The sequence below is a fragment of the Dreissena polymorpha genome, chromosome 5, assembly GCF_020536995.1.
Source record: "Dreissena polymorpha isolate Duluth1 chromosome 5, UMN_Dpol_1.0, whole genome shotgun sequence".
Taxonomy (NCBI): domain Eukaryota; kingdom Metazoa; phylum Mollusca; class Bivalvia; order Myida; family Dreissenidae; genus Dreissena; species Dreissena polymorpha.
The window spans coordinates 77,309,321-77,334,605 of NC_068359.1; the positions used below are offsets into that span (position 1 = coordinate 77,309,321).

General features: G+C 36.3%; 1 protein-coding gene across 1 annotated transcript in view; it reads right to left on the reverse strand.

Moving 5' to 3' along the window:
• LOC127831362 (contactin-5-like) overlaps window positions 1-23,537 on the reverse strand; it is a 59,487-nt gene extending 35,950 nt beyond the window's left edge. The window contains exon 1 of the mRNA XM_052356332.1: window positions 23,241-23,537. Coding sequence (XP_052212292.1) covers window positions 23,241-23,313 — 73 coding nt within the window. The 5' untranslated portion in view covers window positions 23,314-23,537. The remainder of the gene's footprint in view (window positions 1-23,240) is intronic.
• Window positions 23,538-25,285: the final 1,748 nt, after the last annotated feature.

Consider the following 25,285-nt stretch of genomic DNA (forward strand, 5'->3'; position numbering starts at 1 on the left):
CACAGAATTGTTATATATGGACCAAAACTCATGTTTATGTTCAGCCACTATCTAAAACAAGCTTTGTTAACTTTAATCTCAACGCCTTGCAAAGAATTTGTTATTACTAAAACTTAACTTAAGTTCACACAAGGCTATAAAAAATGAAAATATTGATTATATTGCAATTGTTGATTTATTAAGTTACGCAGCGTACTTAATGAAAATGCGTTGTCTTAATTCACGTTCGGACATCAGCACTAAAATTAAAAGTTTGGTAAACTTCTCTCAAAGCTCTCAAAGCGGTAGCGTTTATAAAGCCGCTTTAGACAGTTTCCTAAACTGATAAATAGTCTGGTCCACTGCCTCTTTTACTGCGGAATGATAGGGGAGGAACACAGACTAAACTGATAAACAGCGGTTAAGAACTCGTTTATTTTAAAGCTGTACTTAAAATACTAAAACAATTGATAAGTGTGACACTTTTATTTCAAATGCGTTTGTGTACATCTGCATTAATTATATCGTATCTGCGCTCTGCGTTATATTCTATAATCTTCTTGTTCTTAACATTTAACAGCAAAAACTCGTATTAATCCTCAAGCACTTTAAATTTTAGTCGCATGTTAAAAATGTATTTTTAAAGTAAGTTCATTTTATAGTTTCAGTTTCAGTTTATTGGCAGAATCAGTAAATACATGTCTTAGGCCACATACTAAACAAATATACATAAAGATGACCACACAAATGAAATACTCAGCAAAACAGCATTTTACATAAAAAAATAATTAAATGAATACGCGAATAAATGATTGGTTTGCATTGTTAGTGTTAACAAGAAGCAACAAAGTAGCTAACTAGCAAGATAACCATTTTTTTTTTAACATAGCATTGTATATAAATTTGGAAATATTTTTTAATTGTCTAGTATAAGTACTAGACATCATATATGTTAGCTTGTTGACAATGTAAAAGGATTGGTTAACATAATACTGTATTCTTAAAACTTGAAAAAAGGCGTGCCTATACATAAGAACTTTACTAATCTCTTAAACAAAAATGATGAGAAAGTAAATATACATTCTGAAGAAATTCAAATTTATATCACAAGTATGCATCTTTGCGACTGGTGTACGCTGGTTAAAGGCATTTCTAGGTTGACGTTTATGTGTCATATATTTTTCCGCAAAACGACGTAAAGTTTATCACGTGTATGACGTTTACGTCACTTCCAATTTTTTGTTTACTACTGATGAAGGCTTTGTCCGAAACATGTTTGTTTAAAAAAAAACAAGAATTATTCATAATTCTACCACGGCACGTTACTTGTTTTCTATATACAAAGAAGGAAAACTACTGTTGGTTATTACCCCGATATACCAACGGTTGATTAAAGTGACGTCACTTTGATTGTCCGCGCACATTTTATGAATGAATACGACGTCATTTGATTGTAATTGTTGTGGTGACGTCACGTTTTCGCGGAAAATTGGAGGACGTTCGGTTAATATAATTCTCATTTATAACCTTTAAATCGCGGATAACTTATTAATGAAAACGTGTTAGAATCGAAATAATCCACGGGTAACCGTTGGTTATTGCGGTAATAACCAACGGTATGTCGTTCCGATGCTTGTTATCAAACCACTCGGGCTACGCCCTCGTGGTTTAATTCCTACGCATCGGAACTCCATACCGTTGGTTATTACCGCAATAACCAACGGTGACCCGTCGATTATTTCTTAAACAAACGCGACGTGTTGTACTAATTATTTTATTTTATAACGTTGACGTTTTGAAACAAATAACGCCGTGATTGTTAATACTCTGCCGTATTCTTGAGTTAAGATCGCTACAGCAGTCCAGAACTATACAACGAATAAAGGAATCCATTAATTTGAAACTTTTAATATGTGTCAACTGGCAAAAGAACAATAGATTCCAATAAGGAACATAATCTTATATTTTAATTTTCGTAGCTTTCTGGCTTTATTTTTTTATTGAAATTTTAATAAAAATAGTGTTTAAAGGTAAATTGATATTTCGAAGACAGTAAATTGAAACTTATGTTAGCTTTAAATGGTGCTGACCAAAATCTGCCCATTTTTGCGACTGCATTTTAATGTAACTTCATTTTTTAAAACTATGTCTCCGAGGTCGAAGATGTGTGCATAAATCTCCTATATAACAATAGTTTCATACGCGTTTCAATGCATTTTTTTTCGATAAAAAGATCAGATGTTTTAAGCTTACCTACAATTAAGCAGGTACGACAACGCAATGAATTTAATAGGCTGTTGACCCAATGCTCAAACTGAAATAGGAACGACAGGCACACGACGACCTTGGACTTGTTCCTCTCATTTTAGCATACGAATAGGAATCAAACAATAAGAAAGATGAACAGTATAGTCAATATATGTGTCATTAACGCCGGGTCACAATAAAACAGATAAAATATCATCGTTATTGGTCTGTATTATATTACGTCATTAATGTGTTATGTATAATTTATACAAATTATGCCTAAAATATGCGTATCATAAAGCATGTATAGGCATTCATTCTTCCCGAAAACTGATCGCTATGTTTTTGTTTTATTTTACTATTTCCTTGATATCTATTTCACAGAGCAATTGAAGTACGGGATATTTGGGGCACACTTTATAAAAAAATCGCTTTCCATTTCGTATCGGTATCATGGTTCAGTACTTTGATTACGGAAATATCACAGTGACCAATACCAATGATGGTTTCATCGCTATGATGTCATTTGTGTGATAGGTTTCTTATGATTATAAATTCGGGCTATTTTCTTTAAGAATGTAATAATGATGTGATAATTTAATTGCATAAACAATCTTAAGGTTATTCAACTCATTTGAGTTGTTACCACTGATAAGACAACAGTAATGGTATTTCAAAATGTGGATGGCATTAAACCCGAAAAAAGGCGCAATAATGGTCGTAAAATAGGGAAGTTTTATTTCTTTAATTACTTAGTAAGTGTGTTTAATTATACTGTCAGTTGTACTTTTATTCAATATTAATATTTCGGAAATGCCGTAAAGGCAATGATTTTTCATGTATCACTACAAACGTATGACTTGAAACTCAGAACTATGTGATGACTTTTATGTGATGACTTAGTTATTTCAATTGAAATAAAAGGCTTAGTGGAATTATACGATAAATAACATTACAGGAAAATTCATTAATCTTCTATATGATGCAATGAATAGTTTATTAGCACGTTTACCTTTTTTTTTCTATAAATACTAATTATGATATCAAGGTTTGATAATTAAAAATGTTGCCCTGTGGACAATCGATGGGCGTGGAAAAAAATCAGTAGTGGTAAAAAACTCGTTAGGAATATAAAGTATCGCATGGGCTATTTACAATAAAATATAATGTTGACTTTTTTTATGATGACATCAATACAACACTGTTAATAGAAAATATAAAAAAAAAAGTATGCAGGAGATTTGGAATCGGGAATGACGGGAATCAATAAACACCGAAATAAAGCAATTAACCAGTACCTATGTTCTAACAAACAGATAATAAGTTTGAGTAATCTGGTATTGCGTTCCATGTCTTTTTACCAGCCAAAATTAAACTCAGTGGGGGATGGTGCATACGCTATCGGCACGTTTATGTAACTTAAGTACAATCAATCGATTTAGTTGCTAATGTGATTTTTTTTATGCCCCCAGTAGGGTGGCATATGGCAGTTGAACTGTACTCAGTCAGCTAGTCAGTATGTCCGTCCGAAAACTTTAACATTGGCCATAGCTTTTGCAATATTCAAGATAGCAACTTGATATTTGGCATGCATGTGTATCTCATAAAGCTGCACATTTTTGAGTGGTGAAAGGTCAAGGTCATCCTTCAAGGTCAAAAGTCAAAAAATACAATCCAAGGGAAGTAATAAGCTTAACAAGAGTGCCAAACTGTCACAAGATACGCCCGTTCGAAGGTTTTGGACACCATGCTCAATGCTTGAAAGTGTCCTCAAGACCTAGTTATTGACCCGGCATGACCCATATTTGAACTTGACCTAGATATCACTTAGATGTAACATCTGACTAAATTTGGTGAAGATCAGATGAAAACTACTTCAATTAAAGAGCGGACAACATGCTTAATGCTTGAAATGCACTATGTGACCTCGTTTTTGACCCGGCATGACCCATGTTCGAACTTGACCTACATATCATCTAGACACAACTTCTGACCAAATTAGGTGAAGATCAGATGAAAACTACTTCAATTAGAGAGCGGACACCATGCTAAATGCTTGAAATGCACTAAGTAACCTCGTGACCTAGTTTTTGACCCGGCATGACCCATATTTGAACTTGACCTACATATCATCTAGACACAACTTCTGACCAAATTTGGTGAAGATCGGATGAATACAATTTGAATTAGAGTCCGGACAAAGTGGCGCCGTTGAAAATGCACTAATTGACCCTATGACCTAGTTTTTGACCCGGCATGACCCATATTCGAACTTGGCCTATATATCAACTAGATGCAACTGCTGACCAAGTTTGGTGAAGATCGGATGAATACAATTTGAAATAGAGTCCGGACAAAGTGGCCCCTTTGAAAATGCACTTATTGACCCTATGACCTAGTTTTTGACCCGGCATGACCCATATTCGAACTTGGCCTAGATATCAACTAGATACAACTGCTGACCAAGTTTGGTGAAGATCGGATGAATACAATTTGAAATAGAGTCCGGACAAAGTGGCCCCTTTGAAAATGCACTTATTGACCCTATGACCTAGTTTTTGACCCGGCATGACCCATATTCGAACTTGGCCTAGATATCAACTAGATGCAACTGCTGACCAAGTTTGGTGAAGATCGGATGAATACAATTTGAATTAGAGTCCGGACAAAGTGATGCCTTCCGCCCGCCGCCCGCCGCCCGCCGCCCGCCCGCCCGCCCGCCGCCAAGGGGTTTCACATAATACGTCCCGTATTTTATACGGGCGTATAAAAAGGAAGATAATTTCTAAACCTGCCAAATGATATATTAATTTTATTTTAAAGCGTCGCAATAGGGGGCATTGTGTTACGGATAAACAAATCTCATGTTTACCTATTAAGTAAACTAAAATATTTCGCTAAAAGAAAGTGTATAGAAATATCAATTGTAACAAGCTAATCATGTTTTGTTGAAATTTTGACCAGTTAACGTCGTATTTTCCCAATTATAGTTGTCATATATTAGTATTATTGCATAAACTCTATCTATAGTGCCCTCTGGCGGGGTGCAGAAACTTGGCAAAAGTAACGCTTGAACGGGAGAAATCGTGTATTAACAATGCGATTCACGTGCCGTTCAAGCCCTGTTATGTGTTTTTCATATCCATAACCTGGTCCACGCGCAGTTACTTCCCTTCTCCAGCCTTCGACGACTTTCCAAGCATAAATGGGGAACTGAATAAGCACCAGTTTCCTCATGCATGCAGTGATAATGACTATTTCAATCCACTTTTCAAGTTATACCATCTACACTCTCTTGACAACAGATTTTACTTTATTGGCAACGTCAATGAAGTTAAGGTTATTTACTCAACACTTTCAAACCACTATGCCGTCAATGTAAGTGTTTATGTACCTTCAACGTTCCTGCTGTAAATTCCAAAATAATTCCTCATTTCTTACTTTGCGCGGCTGCATTTCAACTTTGCATTAATCCACTGTTTAAACACATTTTGAATCGAAAACTGCCTATCCGAAGGAATAGCCTCGTCATTTCGGATGATGACCGAGTGAGGCATATGTAAAACACAACATTGAACTGTATTGAAATAATCGAATTATTTTGTCGATGTCGAATGAACAAAATAATTGATTTCAATGTTATTTAACATTGTTTTGGGATGTGTGATTTGTTTATGCAATAATAGCGAAAATACACATTTTCTCGGATATGATCATCTGCTGCGCACTCGGGCAGGAACGGATTTTTCGAGCGTCCGCAGATGATCATGCCCCCGAAAACGTGTATTATCTCTATATAAGTAATTTAAGTAATCAACGAAGCCGCACCCACAGTCTTAGGCAAGTTTAAGTCGAACAATCGGAGAATTACATATACTAGTATTCAATTAAAAAATAACACTAATTTCTTTTATACCTAATTAAAAATTATGACAGTGAAATAACAGCAGTGAAAATAAACAAATTGTTATTTTCACGTCGTCAAGTATAATATTTTCCGCGACGTCGCACGTTCACCTTTTACCGTCATAGATTTTCTTAAAGAAACATTATTTGGTTGGCGAGGTCCGTTAAATGGGGCACACCATATTCGGTATTTATTCTATGTTTTAACAATTAATTAATGCTGTGTAATAAATATTGTATAAGATATTTCGATATTCATTGAACATGTTTCAAATTGTTATTTATGAAACCTTTTATTCTAATGAGTGTATGCTATTATATTATACTTTGAATAGCATATCTGTTGTACTATAATCTTATTATTCATTTTTTATTGTTAATTTCATTTATTGTAGAGAATCATCAATTTTACATGTAGTCGCCAATGCTTGTCGACATTGTTAGTCGTCAATGCTTGTGATCATTGTCGTCAATGTTAGTCGTCAATCCTTATCGTCATTATACATGAAGGAAATAAAAGCAGAAACAGAGACGTATTCTTGATTACTTGATTATTCCTACGGCATCCTCTCAACACTCATACTAAAAAGCATGTTAATACAGATAAGATAAACAATTTTGTTTTACGTTAATCGGTAGCATGTTTTACGACATCGAGTTTTGGGCGGATATACAACTCGGATACAATCTAATATTTACGGGTATGTTTAAGTTTATTTACCGTACCCGGCGTACATGTAAGTAAACTTAAGAGTACCCGGGGTACATGTTAGTTGTACCCCAGCCGAGAATGACCAATCGAGCCTAGTAAGTGATTGATGGTGTATGGGATAACATGCACTGAGGGTGTATACACCATCAGTTTCTAACAGTGTAAGTTATAATTTAAAAAAAACTAATCCTTTATATAATCAAAGTACTGACAGTACTGGTTTGACGATGCTTTTGAAGAGGATGGATATATAGAGGATATTTGTTGGAATCGGTGGAATATCGATTTTCCCAGAAAAACAGCGAAAAATATCGATATTTTCACTGTTATTTTTCACTGTTTAAAACCGTGAAATATCATTTTATTTCATTGATATTTCTGTATAATTCATCGGGAAGCATAAAATAAATAAGCATCCATTTAAGTTAATCTACATCACCGTAATTGTGTAATTTTTATTGCTTGTCATTTATCCGCATGTCAATAGTTAATGGTTGTGGTGCAATCCTTTTCGTTCTTTGACACTGCACTCCCTTCAATGAGATTTATTTACCTAAATATCTCATATTTGAACTTGCAATTCTTTTGGGAGTAATGGTCCAGACAACTGGATAAAACAGCAACAATATGCTAACCCATTTTTTTTCACAGTATGTTGGGGTATAATAATAGTCAAATTTTCTTTTTCTTCTCAAAACATTGTCGTAGATTATAAGTTGAGGAATGTATCATCCAAGACTACAACTTTTAGAAAGCCATTTTTTTCATTAATTCATATTGATAAACAAGGTTTTGTAACAATCTATACTATACACAAATAGCTTTAACAGCACAATGTTGCTCACCTGAAATTGATTGTTTCCTAGTGGTGTTAACTAATTTTTCATGAAGAACTAGAACAAGAGGGCCAAGATGGCCCTAGTTCGCTCACCTGAGATGAGTCGGTTCATTCAATCTTTACCAAACGTCAAACTTGACCTAGATATTGTCCAGACAAACATCCTGGTCAAGTTTCATCATTATTGAACCAAAACTCTGGCATATGGAGTGTTTTTTGTGTAAGATTTGACCTGGTGACCTATATTTTGAGTTGACCCCCCCTTACCAAACATCGAACTTTGCTTACAAAAATAAATATTATGATCAAGATTCATAAAATCTGAAACAAAATTGTGACATCTAGAGTGTTTACAAGGATTTTGTATAATATAATGAAAATTTGGACAGTCTAAGGGCGATAATTATGGCATTAATTATGTGATATATAAAAAAAACTAATCTTTGTACCAAGTTTCATGATGATTGGGCAAAACATGTGATTTCTAGAGTGTTGACAAGCTTTTTTTTTACCATATAAATATAAGAAAACGGTCCACCCCCCCTCTCGGCAGCCATGTTATTCAACTGACCGGAACCATTTTCGAACTCAATTCTCATATCAAGGAAACAAATGTTCTGACCAAATTTCATGAAAATTGGACCAACAATGTGACTTCTAGAGTGTTCACATGTTTTCACTATATACATATAGAGAAAAATGCCCCGCCCACTGGCGGCCATGTTTTTTCACCGATCTGGACCATTTTCGAACTTGTCCGAGATATTAATAAAACCAATGTTTTGACCAACTTTCATGATAACTGGGCAAAAATTGTGACTCCTAGAGTGTTAACAAGGTTTCTCTATAGCAAAATAAGGAAAACTGCCCCCCCCCCCCCGCAGCCATGTTATTCAACTGACCGGAACCATTTTCGAACTCAACTCTCATATCAAAGAAACAAATGTTCTGACCAAATTTCATGAAAATTGCGCCAAAAATGTGACTTCTAGAGTGTTCACATGTTTTCACAATAAACATATAGAGAAAAATGCCCCGCCGTATGGCGGCCATGTTTTTGCACCGATCTTGACCATTTTCGAACTCGTCCGAGATATCAATAAAACCAATGTTTTGACCACCTTTCATGATGATTGGGCAAACATTGTTCCTTCTAGAATGTTTACAACGTTTCTCAATAGCCAAATAAGGAAAACTGCCCCCCCCCCGGCAGCCATGTTTTTATTCAACTGACCGGAACCATTTTCGAACTCAACTCTCATATCAAGGAAACATATTTTCTGACCGAATTTCATGAAAATCGGGCCAAAAATGTGACTTCTAGAGTCTTCACATGTTTTCACAATATACATATAGAGGAAAATGCCCCGCCCACTGGCGGCCATGTTTTTTCACCGATCTGGACCATTTTCGAACTCGTCCGAGATTGCAATAAAACCAGTGTTTTGACCAACGTTCATGATAATTGGGCAAAAATTGTGACTTCAAGAGTGTTTACAAGGGTTCTCTATAGCCAAATAAGGAAAACTGCCCCCCCCCCCCCCCCCCTGGCAGCCATGTTATTCAACTGACCAGAACCATTTTCGAACTCAACTCTCATGTCAAGGAAACAAATGTTCTGACCAAATTTCATGAAAATTGGGCCAAAAATGTGACTTCTAGAGTGTTCACATGTTTTCACTAAATACATATAGGGTAAAATGCCCCGCCTGGCGCCCACTGGCGGCCATGTTTTTTCACCGATCTGGACCATGTTCGAACTTGTCCGAGATATCAATATAACCAATGTTTTGACCAACTTTCATGATGATTGGGAAAAAATTGTGACTTCTAGAGTGTTTACAACGTTTCTCTATAGCCAAATAAGGAAAACTGCCCCGCCCACTGGTGGCCATGTTTTTCAACGGACCGGAACCACTTTTTAACTCGACCAACATATCATTGAGGCAAACATTTTGACAAAGTTACACGAAGATTTGGCATGAAATGTGACTTCTACAGTGTTTACAAGGTTTTTCTTTTTTTGACCTAGTGACCTAGTTTTTGACCCAGCACAACCCAGTTTCGAACTCGGCCGAGATTTAATTGGGACAAAGATTTTGACCAAGTTTCATGAAGATGGGACAAGAAATGTGGCCTCTAGAGTGTTTACGAGCAAATATTTACGGACGGACGGACGGACGGACATACGACGGACAAATACCGGTCAGAAAAGCTCACCTGAGCAATCAGATGAGCTAAAAAGAGGCATTTTGAGTATGAACAAACTATTTGCGTCTATCCGATCTAGTTGAGCTTTGTTACCGAGTTCCTACTTTTATTTATTTGAACATTCTGATCAACTGCCATGAAGATCAGGTACAAAATGTAAGAGTTTACATAGATTTTAATGATTTACGTTATTTATCAAATGCTTGGAAGCACATCACCCACTTTGGAACGTGACCTGTTAATCACTGAGACTAGACCTTGTGACCTAAATGTTGAACATGCTACTTTCAAGCTTGACTTTGAAATCATTTAAAATAATGTTCTAACCAATTTACAAGTGGATCAGAGAGAGAATGTGACCACTAAAGTATTAACAGACCTTTTCTTATATTTGACCTAGTGCCCTAATTTTTGATAGATTATGAAACCCAAAATGACAGAGGTGACTAGTTTCATAAGAATCTGGCATAGAGGTGACACCCAAATGTAAACATTGTAAAATGATATCTAATGTGTTCACAATAAACTTTGGATAAAATACAACAGACAAAGAGTGATAACAAAAAAAAAGCACACCTTGTCACATCATAACAAGAGAGCAAAATAACCAAAACTATGATATCATATAATTGCTCAGTTACTTCCAATAACAATAAAGGTCACTGTGACCTTGACCTTTGACCTAGTGACCTCAAAAGGGGTCATCTGCGAGCCATGATCAATGTATCTATGAAGTTTCATGATCCTAGGCATAAGCGTTCTTGAGTTATTATCCGGAAACCATTTTACTATTTCGGGTCACCGTGACCTTGACCTCTGACCTAGTGACCTGAAAATCCATAGGGTTCATCTGCGAGTCATGATCAATGAACCTATGAGGTTTCATGATCCTAGGCATAAGCGTTCTTGAGTTATCATCCGGAAACCGTTTTACTATTTCGGATCACCGTGACCTTGACCTTTTACCTAGTGACCTCAAAATCAATAGTGGTCATCTGCCAGTCATGATCAATGTACACAAGAAGTTTCATAATCCTAGGCATAAGCGTTCTTGAGTTATAATCAGGAAACCATTTTACTATTTCGGGTCAACGTGACCTTGCTCTTTGACCTAGTGACCTCAAAATCAATATGGGTCATCTGCGAGTCATGATCAATGTACCTTAATTTTTGCATATATTATACATTTAACATTTTCGTGTAATCTTTTCTCTCCCTAGAAACATAGAATTAAGAATATTATTACGTTAATTTTAACAATAAAACCACAGATCACAAAGTCTAAAGACTCCAACAAACCCATTGCAGTATATACTGAACAGTGGGTCCAGTAATGATGATGCCACATACAACAGTATGTGTGTTTTTACCATCTTTACTTATAAAAATTGGGCTATTCTTTCTCTCTCTCCTTCTAAAAAAATAAAAAATAAAATAACATCCAATAGCAACATCATATTAATAATAATAATTAATTAGAAGTACAGTAACATAACATAAACATAGTAATTTATAACTATAAAACAAGTCCAAGTGCTTTTGGATTTATTCATCCTTTTTCTTTCAATGTTATATTTCCAACATAGAAAATATTACTGTTTACTTTTTGTAAAGTGCAATGCTAAGGTCGTCCGCCGTGGGAAAATTCTATTTTTAAACGGATTGACCTACTTGTAATTCTTAATAAGAAATTTCGGCCAATCAGCGCCATCGCTTTAAAAGTCCATCAACGAATGAAAACGCAGCTTGTGCTCGGGCAATGGTTTTTAACCGAAGTCCCGAGGGTAAACAATCCCATTAGTAGTAGTAGTGTACCTATGAAGTTTCACGATCCTAGGCATTAAGCATTCTTGAGTTATCATCCGGAAACCATCTGGCGGACGGACATACGGACATACGGACCGACATTTGCAAAACAATACACCCTCTCTTCTTCGAGGGGGGCATAATAATACATTATACTGTTTGATGTAAATAATGTAACTACACATCCAAGTAGTGAGTCCATCAAACTATTGCAACCGAAACACCTGGTGTGCCAAGGCATCAGCCGAAGTCAAATGCCTTCTGACTTAGTGCATTTAACAATGTATATTTATATGCATTTGTATGTGTTTGAAAAAAATGTATAATCTTAAATGACATCTTCTGACCATGCATGTCCTAGATTTCAAAATCCAGGCCCTGGTCTGAAACATTGGTAACATTAACGTTAAACTGTAACCAGGCTTCTGAATTTAATTAGCCAGGTCACAGGAAAAGGGCAGTCTAATCAGTATCCAATTAAACTATTGAACTGGATCTAAACTGGCCACAATCGCCTTAATGTCTCTTTTACTGGGATACAGTTCATTTAAAGTGATATTATGGGCATCTAACAGTTTATAGGTGTCTATCGCAACCGTTGTTTATTTTTGGTGTTTTCACTTCATATTCACTTATATGCTAATGCAGCATCAACATACTAAAACAATATCCCGGAAAGAGAAAAATAATGCATTTGAATATCGACTGTACATTCATTTGACAACTGATCATGCATGTACGTTTTGAACCTAAATTTAGTTTTAGTGCAGATTCGTTCATACGACACAAAGACACACTTTTGTTTTACGGATCATTTCGGCTAACAGGACTGGGTGGGTCATGTAAGAATATTAAATATAAAATATATATTTTTATAAACAACTGAGTTGCAGAAAATTGATCAGTAACCACAATTTAACTAACTCTTTTGATCTGATAATTCTTTTCAGCTCAATTCAACAGTGCAAAATGCCCATACTATCACTTTAACTTTAAAGGGATCTTTCCACGTTTTGGTAAATTGACAAAAACTGAAAAAAAGTTGTATCGGATTCGCAAATTTACTTTTTAGCTATGTTATTATTAGGAAACAGTATTACTGAACATTTAACATGGTCTAATATAGCCATTATATGCATCTTTTAACGATTTAAAAATTATAAAGCGTTGCAACGCGAAACGATTGAATAATTTGGAGAGTTATGTTGTTGTTGTTTAAGTGTGTGAAACTACGAAGATTGCTTATATAATGCATAAAATACGTCAACCATTTATACTTGGCAGAATAGTCGAGCAGGCTAATGCGTTTTTAGCTCACATGAGCGATAGCTCGGGGTGAGCTATTGTGATCACTCACCGTCCGGCGTCGGTCCGTCCGTCTGTCTGTCTGTCTGTCTGTCTGTCTGTAAACAATTTGTAAACATCTTCTTCTACTAAACCATTGAGCCAATTTCAACTAAATTTCATGTGGAGCATCCCTATGTCATGGGACAAAAGAATTGTTAAAAAAAAATTAATATAATTAATTAATAGAAAAACCTTGTGTAGACAATAGAGGTTACATTTTACATCCAATCTTTATGAAATTTGGTCAGAATGTTTGTCTTGATGAAATCTGGGTTGAAATTGTATATGGGTCATCTGGGGTCAAAAACTAGGTCACAAGGTCAAATAATAGAAAAACCTTTAACAGCATAATTAATTGTTTTTCACTAAGTGTATTATAATAATTTAAAAATCAGATTAAAGAGAATAAAATTTTCTTTATTATGGTTTTTATTTCATGAAAATCCATAAAGGATAAGTGTTATTAATCGTTGCGTAATTATTGAACAATGTGAAATATCGGTATTGATTTTTTTCCTGACATGCAGTCCCAGATATTAACCGCTTTAAGCTGTAGACTGTGCTTTAAAGCGGGTATATACGATATTTTATATGTGTTTATTTGTAATATATTGATAAAATATGTTACAATTACACAAAAAAGACAAAAAAATTATACATTAAACCCGAATTTCAGAAAATGCAGCAAAGACAAATTAGCGGCCCGAGCCGATTGTGACGAACATATTTTCCTACAATAACCGAAGCATTCGTCTTTGTATTAGGGTTGGAGTTAGTGTTCGTGTGTCGTATGAATAGATATCGTTGCAGAAATTCAAATAAACCGTTAAACTAAGTTTAGATTCACATTGTACATGTATGATATACATGCTGGCGAATTCGGCTGTACAGCCGTTTTCAATTTGAGAATTAAATATCTGAATTATTTCGCATTTTTCGACACATGTTCTTCTTAGCTTTTATTTTAATATATTGAAATATATATATATAATTAGTTTTTTACACATTTTATATAAATTCATAAATATTTGACAAAATCGTATATACCCGCTTTAAATACATCGCCGTGTTATTGAGCTGAAAACTTGATACGCAGTCGGCATACACACCGGTCATCGAGACAAATTACTGATGTGAAAACAAATTGTACATCGTAGCGGCTTAAATAAACAATTAAATCTGATTAAAGATTAAAGATTGCTGCCGATTTAAATCAATTTGAGTACTTTTTGCATATATTTAATGCCGAATTGGAAGCGGTGTTTAGACTCAAGTTGACAAAAATGGCAACGAGATACTTGCCTGTTGGATATAAGGTGAAAGATCTTGTAGGTGCATAAAATAAGTGGCGCTGGGAATGGTTACACGAGAAAGACTACGCTGTAGTCTACGGGCGGGGAGTGAACTGGTTGAAAAAAGTGGAAGCTTGTGGAAAAGCGATTTGAGAAGTTTGTAAGAAAACCCTAAATTATCAGTCTTGTGGGAAGAAGGCATTTCGTCTCCACGCAGAGGACCCTAATCACATAAAGAATATAAGAACCATCAAGACCAACCAGGTAGGGTTTTTATTTTTTTTAAACTAACACCCCGAATTGGTCGTATTTTCTGTTGCTAAAGTTTATTGTTTAGGTTTTTTTTGCATAAAAAATCAGCAAGATAGATCTAGCAAATTTGCCAATTTTTTTTATTAGTAACGTTTGATTCATTGATTGTGAGCTTTTAAAATATTTTGACCTTTGAATAAAGCCTAAAACAGGAAAAGAATTTTAAAAGTAATTGAAAATACGATCAAATACGCCATTTTTGCTGACTGGGACAGGTCTTTTTTAGTTAAATAAAATGTTTTATTGTCCCCAACATATGAGCCCAGCAGCAAGAAATGTTTTTTATACTTTTTGTAAAACAAATATGGGCAACCTACCGTAACCCATATTCGACGATGTTCTATTTTTATCGATTAAATGGATGATTATTGGCTTGGAATCATTTCAAAGTAATACAGCCGAGTTTAAAATTATTATTTTGTGCTATTTAACATTTCATTATTTCTTTAATTATTTGCTAAATATTGCTTCATGTAACCATTACATCGTCGAATTTGGGTCACACCGGGATACAATTATTTAGCATTCAAACAAAACGATTGGGATAAAAACTAGGGGAACCCATGCTGAAATTTTCAATTTTAACTGTTAAGCAGAAGCCACCATACCAATTTTCTTAGGTGAATGTGGAGGCTTCTGGAAGCATGATTCTGTGAATATAAATGGTGACAAACATTTGATTCTGCATTTATTAAACATGTATTATTGACTTTTTAAAGTATGTGTGAAAAATATAATAATTTGTAACGACTGTTACAGGTTTGATCGGGTTCTTCAAAAGCAACACCTGCAGTCGAGTCCTTGCCAGACAGTGGGTGCATGTGAATGAATTGCCTTTTGACTAACTTTTGTGTGTTCCTTATCAAATACATGAAGATTTTCAAATATATGTGTATGTTGTTTTCTTTAAAGAAAATAGAATCACCAGAACAGGTACAGGCACCCTTTGAATGCGTCGAATACAGGAGCTTCCGGGGGCCTCCGGCCCCCTTGTCCCCTGGACCCACTGAGGGCCATGCGGCCCCCTGGCCGCAGCTTTAAGTTCAGGATTTTCAAAATATCCAACTTTGACCCCTGCAAATGCTTTGCTAAAACTTTGGCTACAGTTTCTAAAATTTGGCTACACAAAATTCCATTTGGCTAAAAAATTCGCTTCAGAATTTTTTGGGCCAGGGGAGCCCTGTTTGAATTGTATTTGGGTCATCTGGGGTCAGCAACTAGGCACTAGGTCAAATAATAGAAAAACTTTGTGTAGACTATAGAGGTCACAGTTTTCATCAGACCTTAATGAAATAGAGTCAGAATGTTTGTCTTGTTAAAATCTGGGTTGGGATTGAATTTGGGTCATCTAGGGTCAAAAACTAGGTCAGATTAAAAAAAACTTTTGTAGACAGTTGAGGTCACAGTCATTAAATCTTTATGAAATTTGACCAGAATATTAATCTTTATGAAATCTGGGTTGGGATTGTATTAGGGTCATCTGGGGTCAAAAATTAGGTCACCAGGTCAAATCATAGAAAAACTTTGTGAAGACAATAGAGGTCATAGTTTTCATATGATCTTAATGAAATATGGTCAGAATGTTTATCTTGATAATATCTGATTTTGGATCGTATATGGGTCATCTGGGGTCTACAATTAAGTCACCGGGCCAATTCTGATCCTTGTGTAGATGAAAGAGGTCACAGTTTTCATCACGTCTTAATGAAATTTTGTCAGAATGTAATAATAAATGAAATTTGGCTTGGGATTGTATATGGGTCTAATAAAATTTAAGTTTATGAAGCAAGGTTAGTCAGGTGAGCGATTCAGGGCCATCATGGCCCTCTTGTTACTCTAGGACTAAGGGGGTCACTGGTTTGAGCCCTGCTGCCGACTACTTTTTTTAAAGAATTTTATTCTGGATTTTTAACTGGAGCTTTTAAGATCCAATGTTTACATTTATCAATATAAAGAATTTAATGACTAACTTCAAAACATGTCAAAATCTGTGAAAAGGCCCCTTTAACATTATATCTACTCCTATAAATATGAGGTCGACATACATGGACTAAACGGTAAATTACGTCTAATTATTTGGACTATAATGATATCAACTACTTAAATAGAAAGAAGAAAGAATTCTTACAAAGCAGTAATTTGAGTAAAGAGTGTTGTATTTCAGGACAGCTTGGTGATATGCAAATCCCATATGACATGTTGATATCGGGTATCATAGCCATTCAATAAGTCGCAAAATGCTCGAACAAAATTTATAAAGCAAAATGTGACTTAAATTGATAACTAAAAATACCAGTATCATCAGTATGCCAGTTTTTCCTTGTCAAGCTGTCGAGATCCAGAAAGTGCTTCATTCACATTTTTTTAAAACCTATTTATTTAAGCTCGATTGCATAAAAATCCTTAGCTTATATGAAATGCTCTCGAGTCCGTCACCTTGGTGTCTATGGGGGAGATCTAAAGAACGCTCCAACAGTGGGGATTGAACCCGTGACCTCCCGATCGCTAGGCGGACACCATAACCACTACACCACGGCGATCTCATTCACATTGAATATATCCTTCGAATTCCATTTATTGTTGCATTACTAAATCGCGATACAAGCCGATTTAAGCTGTAAGAAAGTTTTGACACGAGTGTTATCAAGTCTCTCATGGGCGAAGCCATTGTTGTAGAAAGTGATACATTCACATCGAATATATCTGTTGGGAATTTAGCGCGCCGTCGTGTGACGCCGCCGAATAACGTCATATACATGCACGTCATCTTGTTATTGTTGTTTCAGTTTATATATTGTTATGATTGAGAACGGACGACATTAAAACGTAAAACACAACGCTATACTTATTTATTCAATTCAAGTAGACATTTTGGTGCCGTGACGAAAAAACTAAGTATGCCGTCAACAAATACAGATAAGTTAAAGGGGCAGAGACTAGGAAACCAGAAAGTTATTGAGCGAATAATCGAAAGATTGGAAGAAAATGACAAATTGCAGTTTGAACTAACCATCGTTGCAATAGAGAACCAGTTGGAGATAATACGAGGATTAAATGAGAAAATGATCGCACTATCAGACGCGGAATCGACCCCAGACGAGCTGTTTGACTCGCAGATGTACGTTTTTGACATGGAAGCGAAGCTTCAAAGATACCGTCAAAATCTGCGTGATCACCCATCTTCAAGTAGTACAGCCGCCCATGATGGTGGTCTTTCGATGTCCGTTATGCAGCCACCCGAGTTATTCAATACACGCTATCGAAGCGTAGAGGAAGAACCACACGCGCCTCTGCAGTTACCTACCCTACCAACATCATCCGAAAACATTAATCAGTCGTCGCTTCCGGCCTTTCATCAACCCCGTCAAGTCGCTACGGCCATCGCTGACACCAACATAATGCAACCAGCCCAGCAGAGTATGTATTTTCACCAGCTTCCAAAGCTCAACCTCATAACATTAAACGGCGACATCTTAACGTGGAAATCGTTTTGGGACAGCTATGAATCGGCCATACATTAAAACGGAAGTTTGACAGATGTCCATAAATTTAATTATTTAAAGACAATGCTGGAGGGCGAGGCCTCCAGAACAATTGAAGGGTTTGCTCTTACCAACGCTAACTACGGCGAGGTAATATCACTTTTGACTGAGAGGTATGGACAAAAACATAAAATCATAACGGCATATATGAATGCGTTATTTCAGCTTCCGTCCCCTAACGCCACTGTGCAGAGTCTACGTGGATTTTATGACCAAATGGAGACGAACATTCGGGGTCTGGAATCGCTAGGAGAATCGCAAGAGAATTACGGCACTCTCCTCGTTCCCGTCATTCTGCAGAGACTTCCGCCAGACACGAAACGGCATTTAGCCAGAGATCACGGGACCGGAAGTTAGAAATTGAGTGATCGTCGACGCGCCATTTATCGGGAGATTGACATTATGGAAGCAGGGAACACACACAACGACCAAACAGACTTGCTACCCACTGCAACGTTTCACACTGGGTCCCGGAAGAAGACCATTTACAACCGGAAGTCACCGAAATGTCAGAAGGAAATCGAGCAACGTATGTGCGTGTTCTGTGAAAAAACCCATCAGGGTGAATGCAAAACAGTAAGTGACATTTCAGTGCGCATTTCCATCGTAAAGAAGAAAGGACTTTGTTTTAATTGTCTGAGCAAGTTGAATCAAGCTGTTAACTGTCAATCAAGATTTCGCTGTCGCAAATGTAAAGGCAAACACCATTCATTCATATGTGAATCGTCACAGGAATCATCGAATTGTGTAACAAATAAAACCTCCGAAACTTCACAGAATCGTTCTAGCAGTAACAATTGTAATACATGGAGTAACATAGAGGGGGCAGCCATATATCACTCGTCGTCAGTGGCATCCCACTCAGATGTTCTGTTGAAGAAAGCAGTCTCACCGGTGTGCGCCGGCGGCCGGTACGCTGAGGCCAAAATACTCATGGACGAAGGTGCGCAGAGATCATTCATTACGCAGAAGTTAGCCGACAAGCTGCGGTTGCAACGTGACGGAACTGACGTCATCAAATTGTCATCTTTTGGAGATCCCGCACATAGCGTCAGGCGTCTTGATACAGCAACCATCAATATCGTGGCAACAGATGGCTGTATGATTCCCATTCGGGTACTTATCGTTCCTGTTATATCGAAACCCATAATGAACCGCTGTCGGCAGTCTATAAAGAGTTTGAAATACCTACGAGGGCTACGACTAGCACATCCGGTGACGATGGAGGATTCATTTGACATCTCTCTACTCGTCGGTGCAGATTTCTACTGGCAGATCGCGGGAGACCAGGTAGTAAGAGGCGATGGTCCTACAGCCGTCAGCTCTCGCATCGGCTATTTCCTGTCCGGATCGATAGTACTTCCTACGTGATGGACGTAATTGCTGCACACGTTTCAGCCGTTACAGCCGTAATTCGCGTGAATGATATTATATTACACGAGAACATGCGCGATCACATAACAGGCGCATTCCACTTGACGGATAGCGACACACACAGGGAAACAAAACGCACACAAGAGGAAAATGATTTCCATATAAACTCTAGAATAACGTACGAAAGTTACAACGTTTCTGCGAAAAAACATGAACATGAATTGCAGTCGGACAGCCAAAGTACTGGCGCCCTTATGCCACTTCAAAATGACATTGAATTAGAAGCCGGAAGCGAGGGTCACGTGTTAGACGCCGCCTGCATCCAGACGCCTGAGCCAATATTTCCACTTCGCCGAGTCCAGTTTCGATTCTCACGTGCTTATGTGCCCAGAGGATTCAAAATGCTTCCTGAGAAAGATCGTTGTAAACAGAGTCAGTCTTCTGAGTCGATTATTCACCGCTCTGGACCGGCCGGTTCACCATCCAACACATTGTCTAAAGGCAAGCGCAATCGTGATACATATTATTCGTCTTATTACGCAGGGCATTTACACGGCTATTCAAGACAAACTGCTACCACTGAGCGTCGGTCAAGCATGGACACATACATAAACACGAAGCACGATGTTTTCAATACGAAAAATACATCTAAACGGTCTTTCTACTGGAAAAGCGAAAACACAGACAGATACCCTTCATGGAAACAGTAAAAATCACCACCAGACCTATCGTCAAACTATACCCGCTAGAAGTACAATGTGACGACAACTGACTTTAATTGTGTGCAATCAAGTGTTAAACTCTTTCTGATGTTATGGACATTTGAAGTTTCAAAAACATCCGTAGATTTAATTATTTTATTTAAATAAGCATATTTTGTAAGTGTAAATTAACATTTCGCGGCCCGGAGAATGTTGGGAATTTAGCGCGCCGTCGTGTGACTCCGCCGTTGGCGCGCCGCCAAATAACGTCATATACATGCACGTCATCTTGTTATTGTTGTTTCAGTTTATATATTGGACGACATTAAAACGTAGAACACAACGCTATACGTATATATTCAATTCAAGTAGACAATATCCTTCGAATTCCATCCATTGTTGTCATTAGCGACGATTTAGTGAATAAATAATTCATATATAATAAATGACAGCTTCTAAATAGCGACACAAGCCATTTAATGCAGTAGGAAAGTTTTGACTCGGGACTCTCATGGGGGGGGGGGGCCATTGTTGAATGTTGAAACACGAACGACAACTCTGCTAGGAGAATGTTTTCAATGAAAATCAACGAGGTCGAGGTATTTCGATTAGAAAAATCGAGTTACCTCAATCGGACTGGCTCGGTCTTTTACATAGGTCGCCATTGTGAAGAATTTTTTTATGGTTATCATACCTTAGACGATGCTGTTCCAGCATCGTCAAAAATACTAGTTAGTCATTTCATCAGAATAAATGTGGTCTTAATACTAATAGCTGTCAATGTACCATAACAAGCAATACATTAGCAGTATAAGAAATTCAATGAAATTTAATATAAAAAATCAACAATAAAACATATTTAATACCAGTGAGAGTGTGCTTCATGTAGTGTGTTTTATTTTTCATGAACAAGTCAATTGAAGGTGTTAGAGATGCATTGATCCATAAGATTAAAAAGGGTAATTAACCACGGGCTTATTAAAATTAAAACAATTACATTAATCAATTATAATTACATTGTACCAGCTGTTTATTGTTTTATACTGTAAGCTTGCAATTTTTTTTTAATAATGTAAACAACTTACCTTGTATTAAATTGGCACTTTGTTGTCCGGTGTAGAAACTTTTATTTCTGTTTAGTTGCACTGGCTTAACCAAAAGAATTATGTAGTCGTTTCTAAATAATCACGAAACAACCTACTAATGCATATGTTTGCCAGTTACTGAGTGTCTGCATTTCCATTAATATATTATAGACCTATTGTTAACTGTCTGCAATTTCGTACGCTGAAGATTTCCATAGCAACGAGTGTTTTTATGTCAAATGTTAGTGTTTTTCATTAGATCGTATACTTATCTACAAAACAGCGAAGTAGCTTTCACTTTACATCATTTTGATGATGTTATTTTTGTAAATACTTTCTCGCGTTCTTTTCGAATCTTTATTGGCAGCCATTTTGATTGTTGGTTGTATACTTCCGAAATTATGTGTTTTAATGACTCTCATAAATGTTTTTAGTGCAGAAACTGTAATTTTAAGTATCGATTTCTCCATTTATTATTATATTTTGTTAAATTATTTGCGTTTAAATTTGATTGTTTGTTGCTTACTTGCAAACTATTTTTTTTATGTGTACGCAAGTGGATATGTAATCAGGTTACCGTATCTACATCAATGAAATGTAACGGTTGTTTGTTTTTGTTTGTTTTGTTAATATTTTCTAAACGGGTTCAGCTTCGTATGTTAAACGCAATATGAACTTATTTATTAATTTGGGAATAAAATCGCAATATGTATTAATTAAAATCAAATTTGAAGTGTCTAGCGCGTGAATTGTCTACTGGGGGTGTATTGTGTTTGGGTTGCTATTAACGCTATTAACGATTCCGGCGAGAACTCATTTTATAGCGATTGCGCAATAAACAAACACCACTTTTTCGAAATGTTATCAAAAACTGGATTTTTCCCAGATATGAAGAATACGCCAACAGGTAGATCACATTCTGGTCCATATACATGTCAAATTTTATCCCAAATCGCGGCTATAACCAGGAGCTTAACGAATTTTAGTCGCCATTGTCATTCGTTCAATTGAACGTCATCAAATGATGACGTCAATATAGCACTCATCCAATATGCTGTGTGATGGTGGTGGTAGGTGGTGGTGGGTGGTGGTGGGTGGTGGTGGGTGGTGGTGGGTGGTGGTGGGTGGAGGTGGGTGGTGGTGGGTGGTTGTGGTGGTGGTGGTGGTGGTGGTGGTGGTGGTGGGATGGTGGTGGGTGGTGGTGGTGGGTGGTGGTGGGTGGGTGGTGGGTGGTGGTGGGTGGTGGTGGGTGGTGGTGGGTGGTGGTGGGTGGTGGTGGGTGGTGGTGGTGGTGGTGGTGGTGGTGGTGGTGGTGGTGGTGGTGGTGTGGTGGTGGTGGTGGTGGTGGTGGTGGTGGTGGTGGTGGTGGTGTGGTGGTGGTGTGTGGTCGGATGTGGTGATGATAATGATTATGATGAGGAGGAGGAGGATGAGGATGAATATGATTATCTTGATGATAATGATGATTATGATTATGATGATGATGATGATGATGATGATGATGATGATGATGATGATGATGATGATGATGATAATCATGGTCATCATGATGACAACGATAATCATGTTGTTATATCGTTGTTGATGATGATAATGTTTATAAAATGTGTATAATTCAAATCAATGATTCAACGAGGACGACAAGGAAAATGAAAATCAAAGAAAGCGGTGAGAAGCCGTTAAACAATAATTATCGCATAAAAAATAACGCCGCTATTGAAATTTATTAGAATAATGTTTCTTTATTTTAATGTAATTCATATTTAATTGACGTACTCAAGTAATTAAATAATTTTAAATAATAACAAATATACGCGAACTAAAATTACAAGCACCACTTAATTGGTTAATAACAAATAAAAATGCCTCAATCAGAAGCAAGACTTACCATAATTAACTTGTCCTGAAATAATATCCGTAAATAAACACAGAAGTGTGATGATAAATGGACTCAAACTCATTGTGACGTTCAGTTACTGATACACAGCCTCAAATAAACCAGTTTGCTTAAATCTCCGTCCATACAGCAACACGCCTTTCCAAACGGTGTTGATTTATAATGTTCTTCAAACACGGATTTCGCTATGGAAATATTTTCACTACAGTTTGATTGATAAATAACTCACGTGGTTAAAGTTAAATCTTTTGTTTTTGTCTTCAAGAAAACTAGTAGTTGTTTGAAGGATTTGTAAATAAACAGTTACATTTCTGACAGCCAGAAAATTTCCACTTCGGCCACAACAAATTGTTTAAATGTTCGACGGATTTCCCGCACCTACAAATCTTAAAACAAAGTAAAACTAGTTTTCCCTTACATCCCTCCTTTGCCTATATAGCAAACAAACAAAAACTCTGTTTTTTTTGGTACTAGCCGCAGGGACTAGCATACCGGCTGTCCATTTATTATTATACTTAACATAATAACCATCATCAAAACGTCAAACATACATCACATAATACAATCTTTCTAACAGTCATCATACAGTGACATTCTATGTAAATTTAGTTCAATACATATATCAATTATTCAATTTCATATATAATTTCCATAATATGAAATATTAACACCTTATTTTAAAAAATAATATGTATACCGTGCGAGTTCCCAAAGCTGAATGACGAAAACTGACCACATTTTAACCATGCACGAAAACCTCGTGCTTCTAGAGCGCCTATAGCGGCAAATTCATACTGAAGGGAAAGTAATTTTCGACTCATTCAATAAATTTAAAACATCGAAAATTATATTTATTTTTATTTTGCGCCCGCAGCAACAAATTTGCTGCGCACCTAATAATTAAATGATTTAGTTTAATTTAGCCTATGTATTTTACGACATAGACTGGTATAACGCTTTGCGTTATTAAAGTGGTTTATTGTATAAAAAAAATGGCAGCGTTCGTCTGTCTTGTCATGTCGGCCAAAGACACAAATGGAATGTTTATTTTGCCCGGGGAAATGAGTCATTGCATCACAGATGATCAACCGCATCTACATCAGGATGTGAAATGTGGCCGGTATGCGTACAATTGGTAAAAATCTGCAATAAACTTGTTGGTATTGATAAAGTTTAAATATAAAAAATTAACATGCAAATGAGTGTCGCCGTTGAACTGGAAAAAAAATGTCGAGTATAATATAAATTGTATGAGCCACCTATCTGCTAGTTCAAACTGTTGATATCTAAGTCCGAGGTGTACATAATGCATCAAAAACATGAATTTAACATAAGTAAGAAAGTGAAGAAACTTTCTGGTCCTAAACAACTTACTGAGATTTGATGGACTTTTTTATATTAAAATACAAAACTTTTACTACCCATTTCTTATTTTTCTTTCATTAGAAAATTATGTGGGTTTTTTTACTATACAAAACCTTAACTTCTCATTTATAATTTTAACAGTGCTAAACTAACACAAGTTATCCATCGAGTACAGTATAATACCACACCCTATGATATTTAGAACAAATTCAAATTGGAGATATTTCATATCAGTGTTTTTTGCACAAAATAACAGCCTCTTACAGGCTGTGTCCAAATTGCAAAATGTAAAAAAGCCTTTTTCCAATGGCCAAAAGTTTGCTTTTTTCAAAAAAAGTCTCGCCAAAATTTTCAAAAAAATAAGTAAATCTTTTTAAATAAACCCAATTGGTTTATTGAGTTTATCATACAGCAGTTTAATGCTACTTATTAACAATTGATATACTGTTATCTAATATCATGCTAATAATGATTCAATTTTCCCAATTTCATGGTTTATCGCACATTATCAAAAAGGCACAGGCTGTAAAGTATGACGCGAAGAAAAATCACTGCTTATGCTTGATATTTATTGTGTTATTTATTATTTCAAGTTATTTAACCATCATTGACAGAAAACTGAGCTTTTTAAATAACTGACAGGGCTATAGATAACTTTTGGGGTATATTGG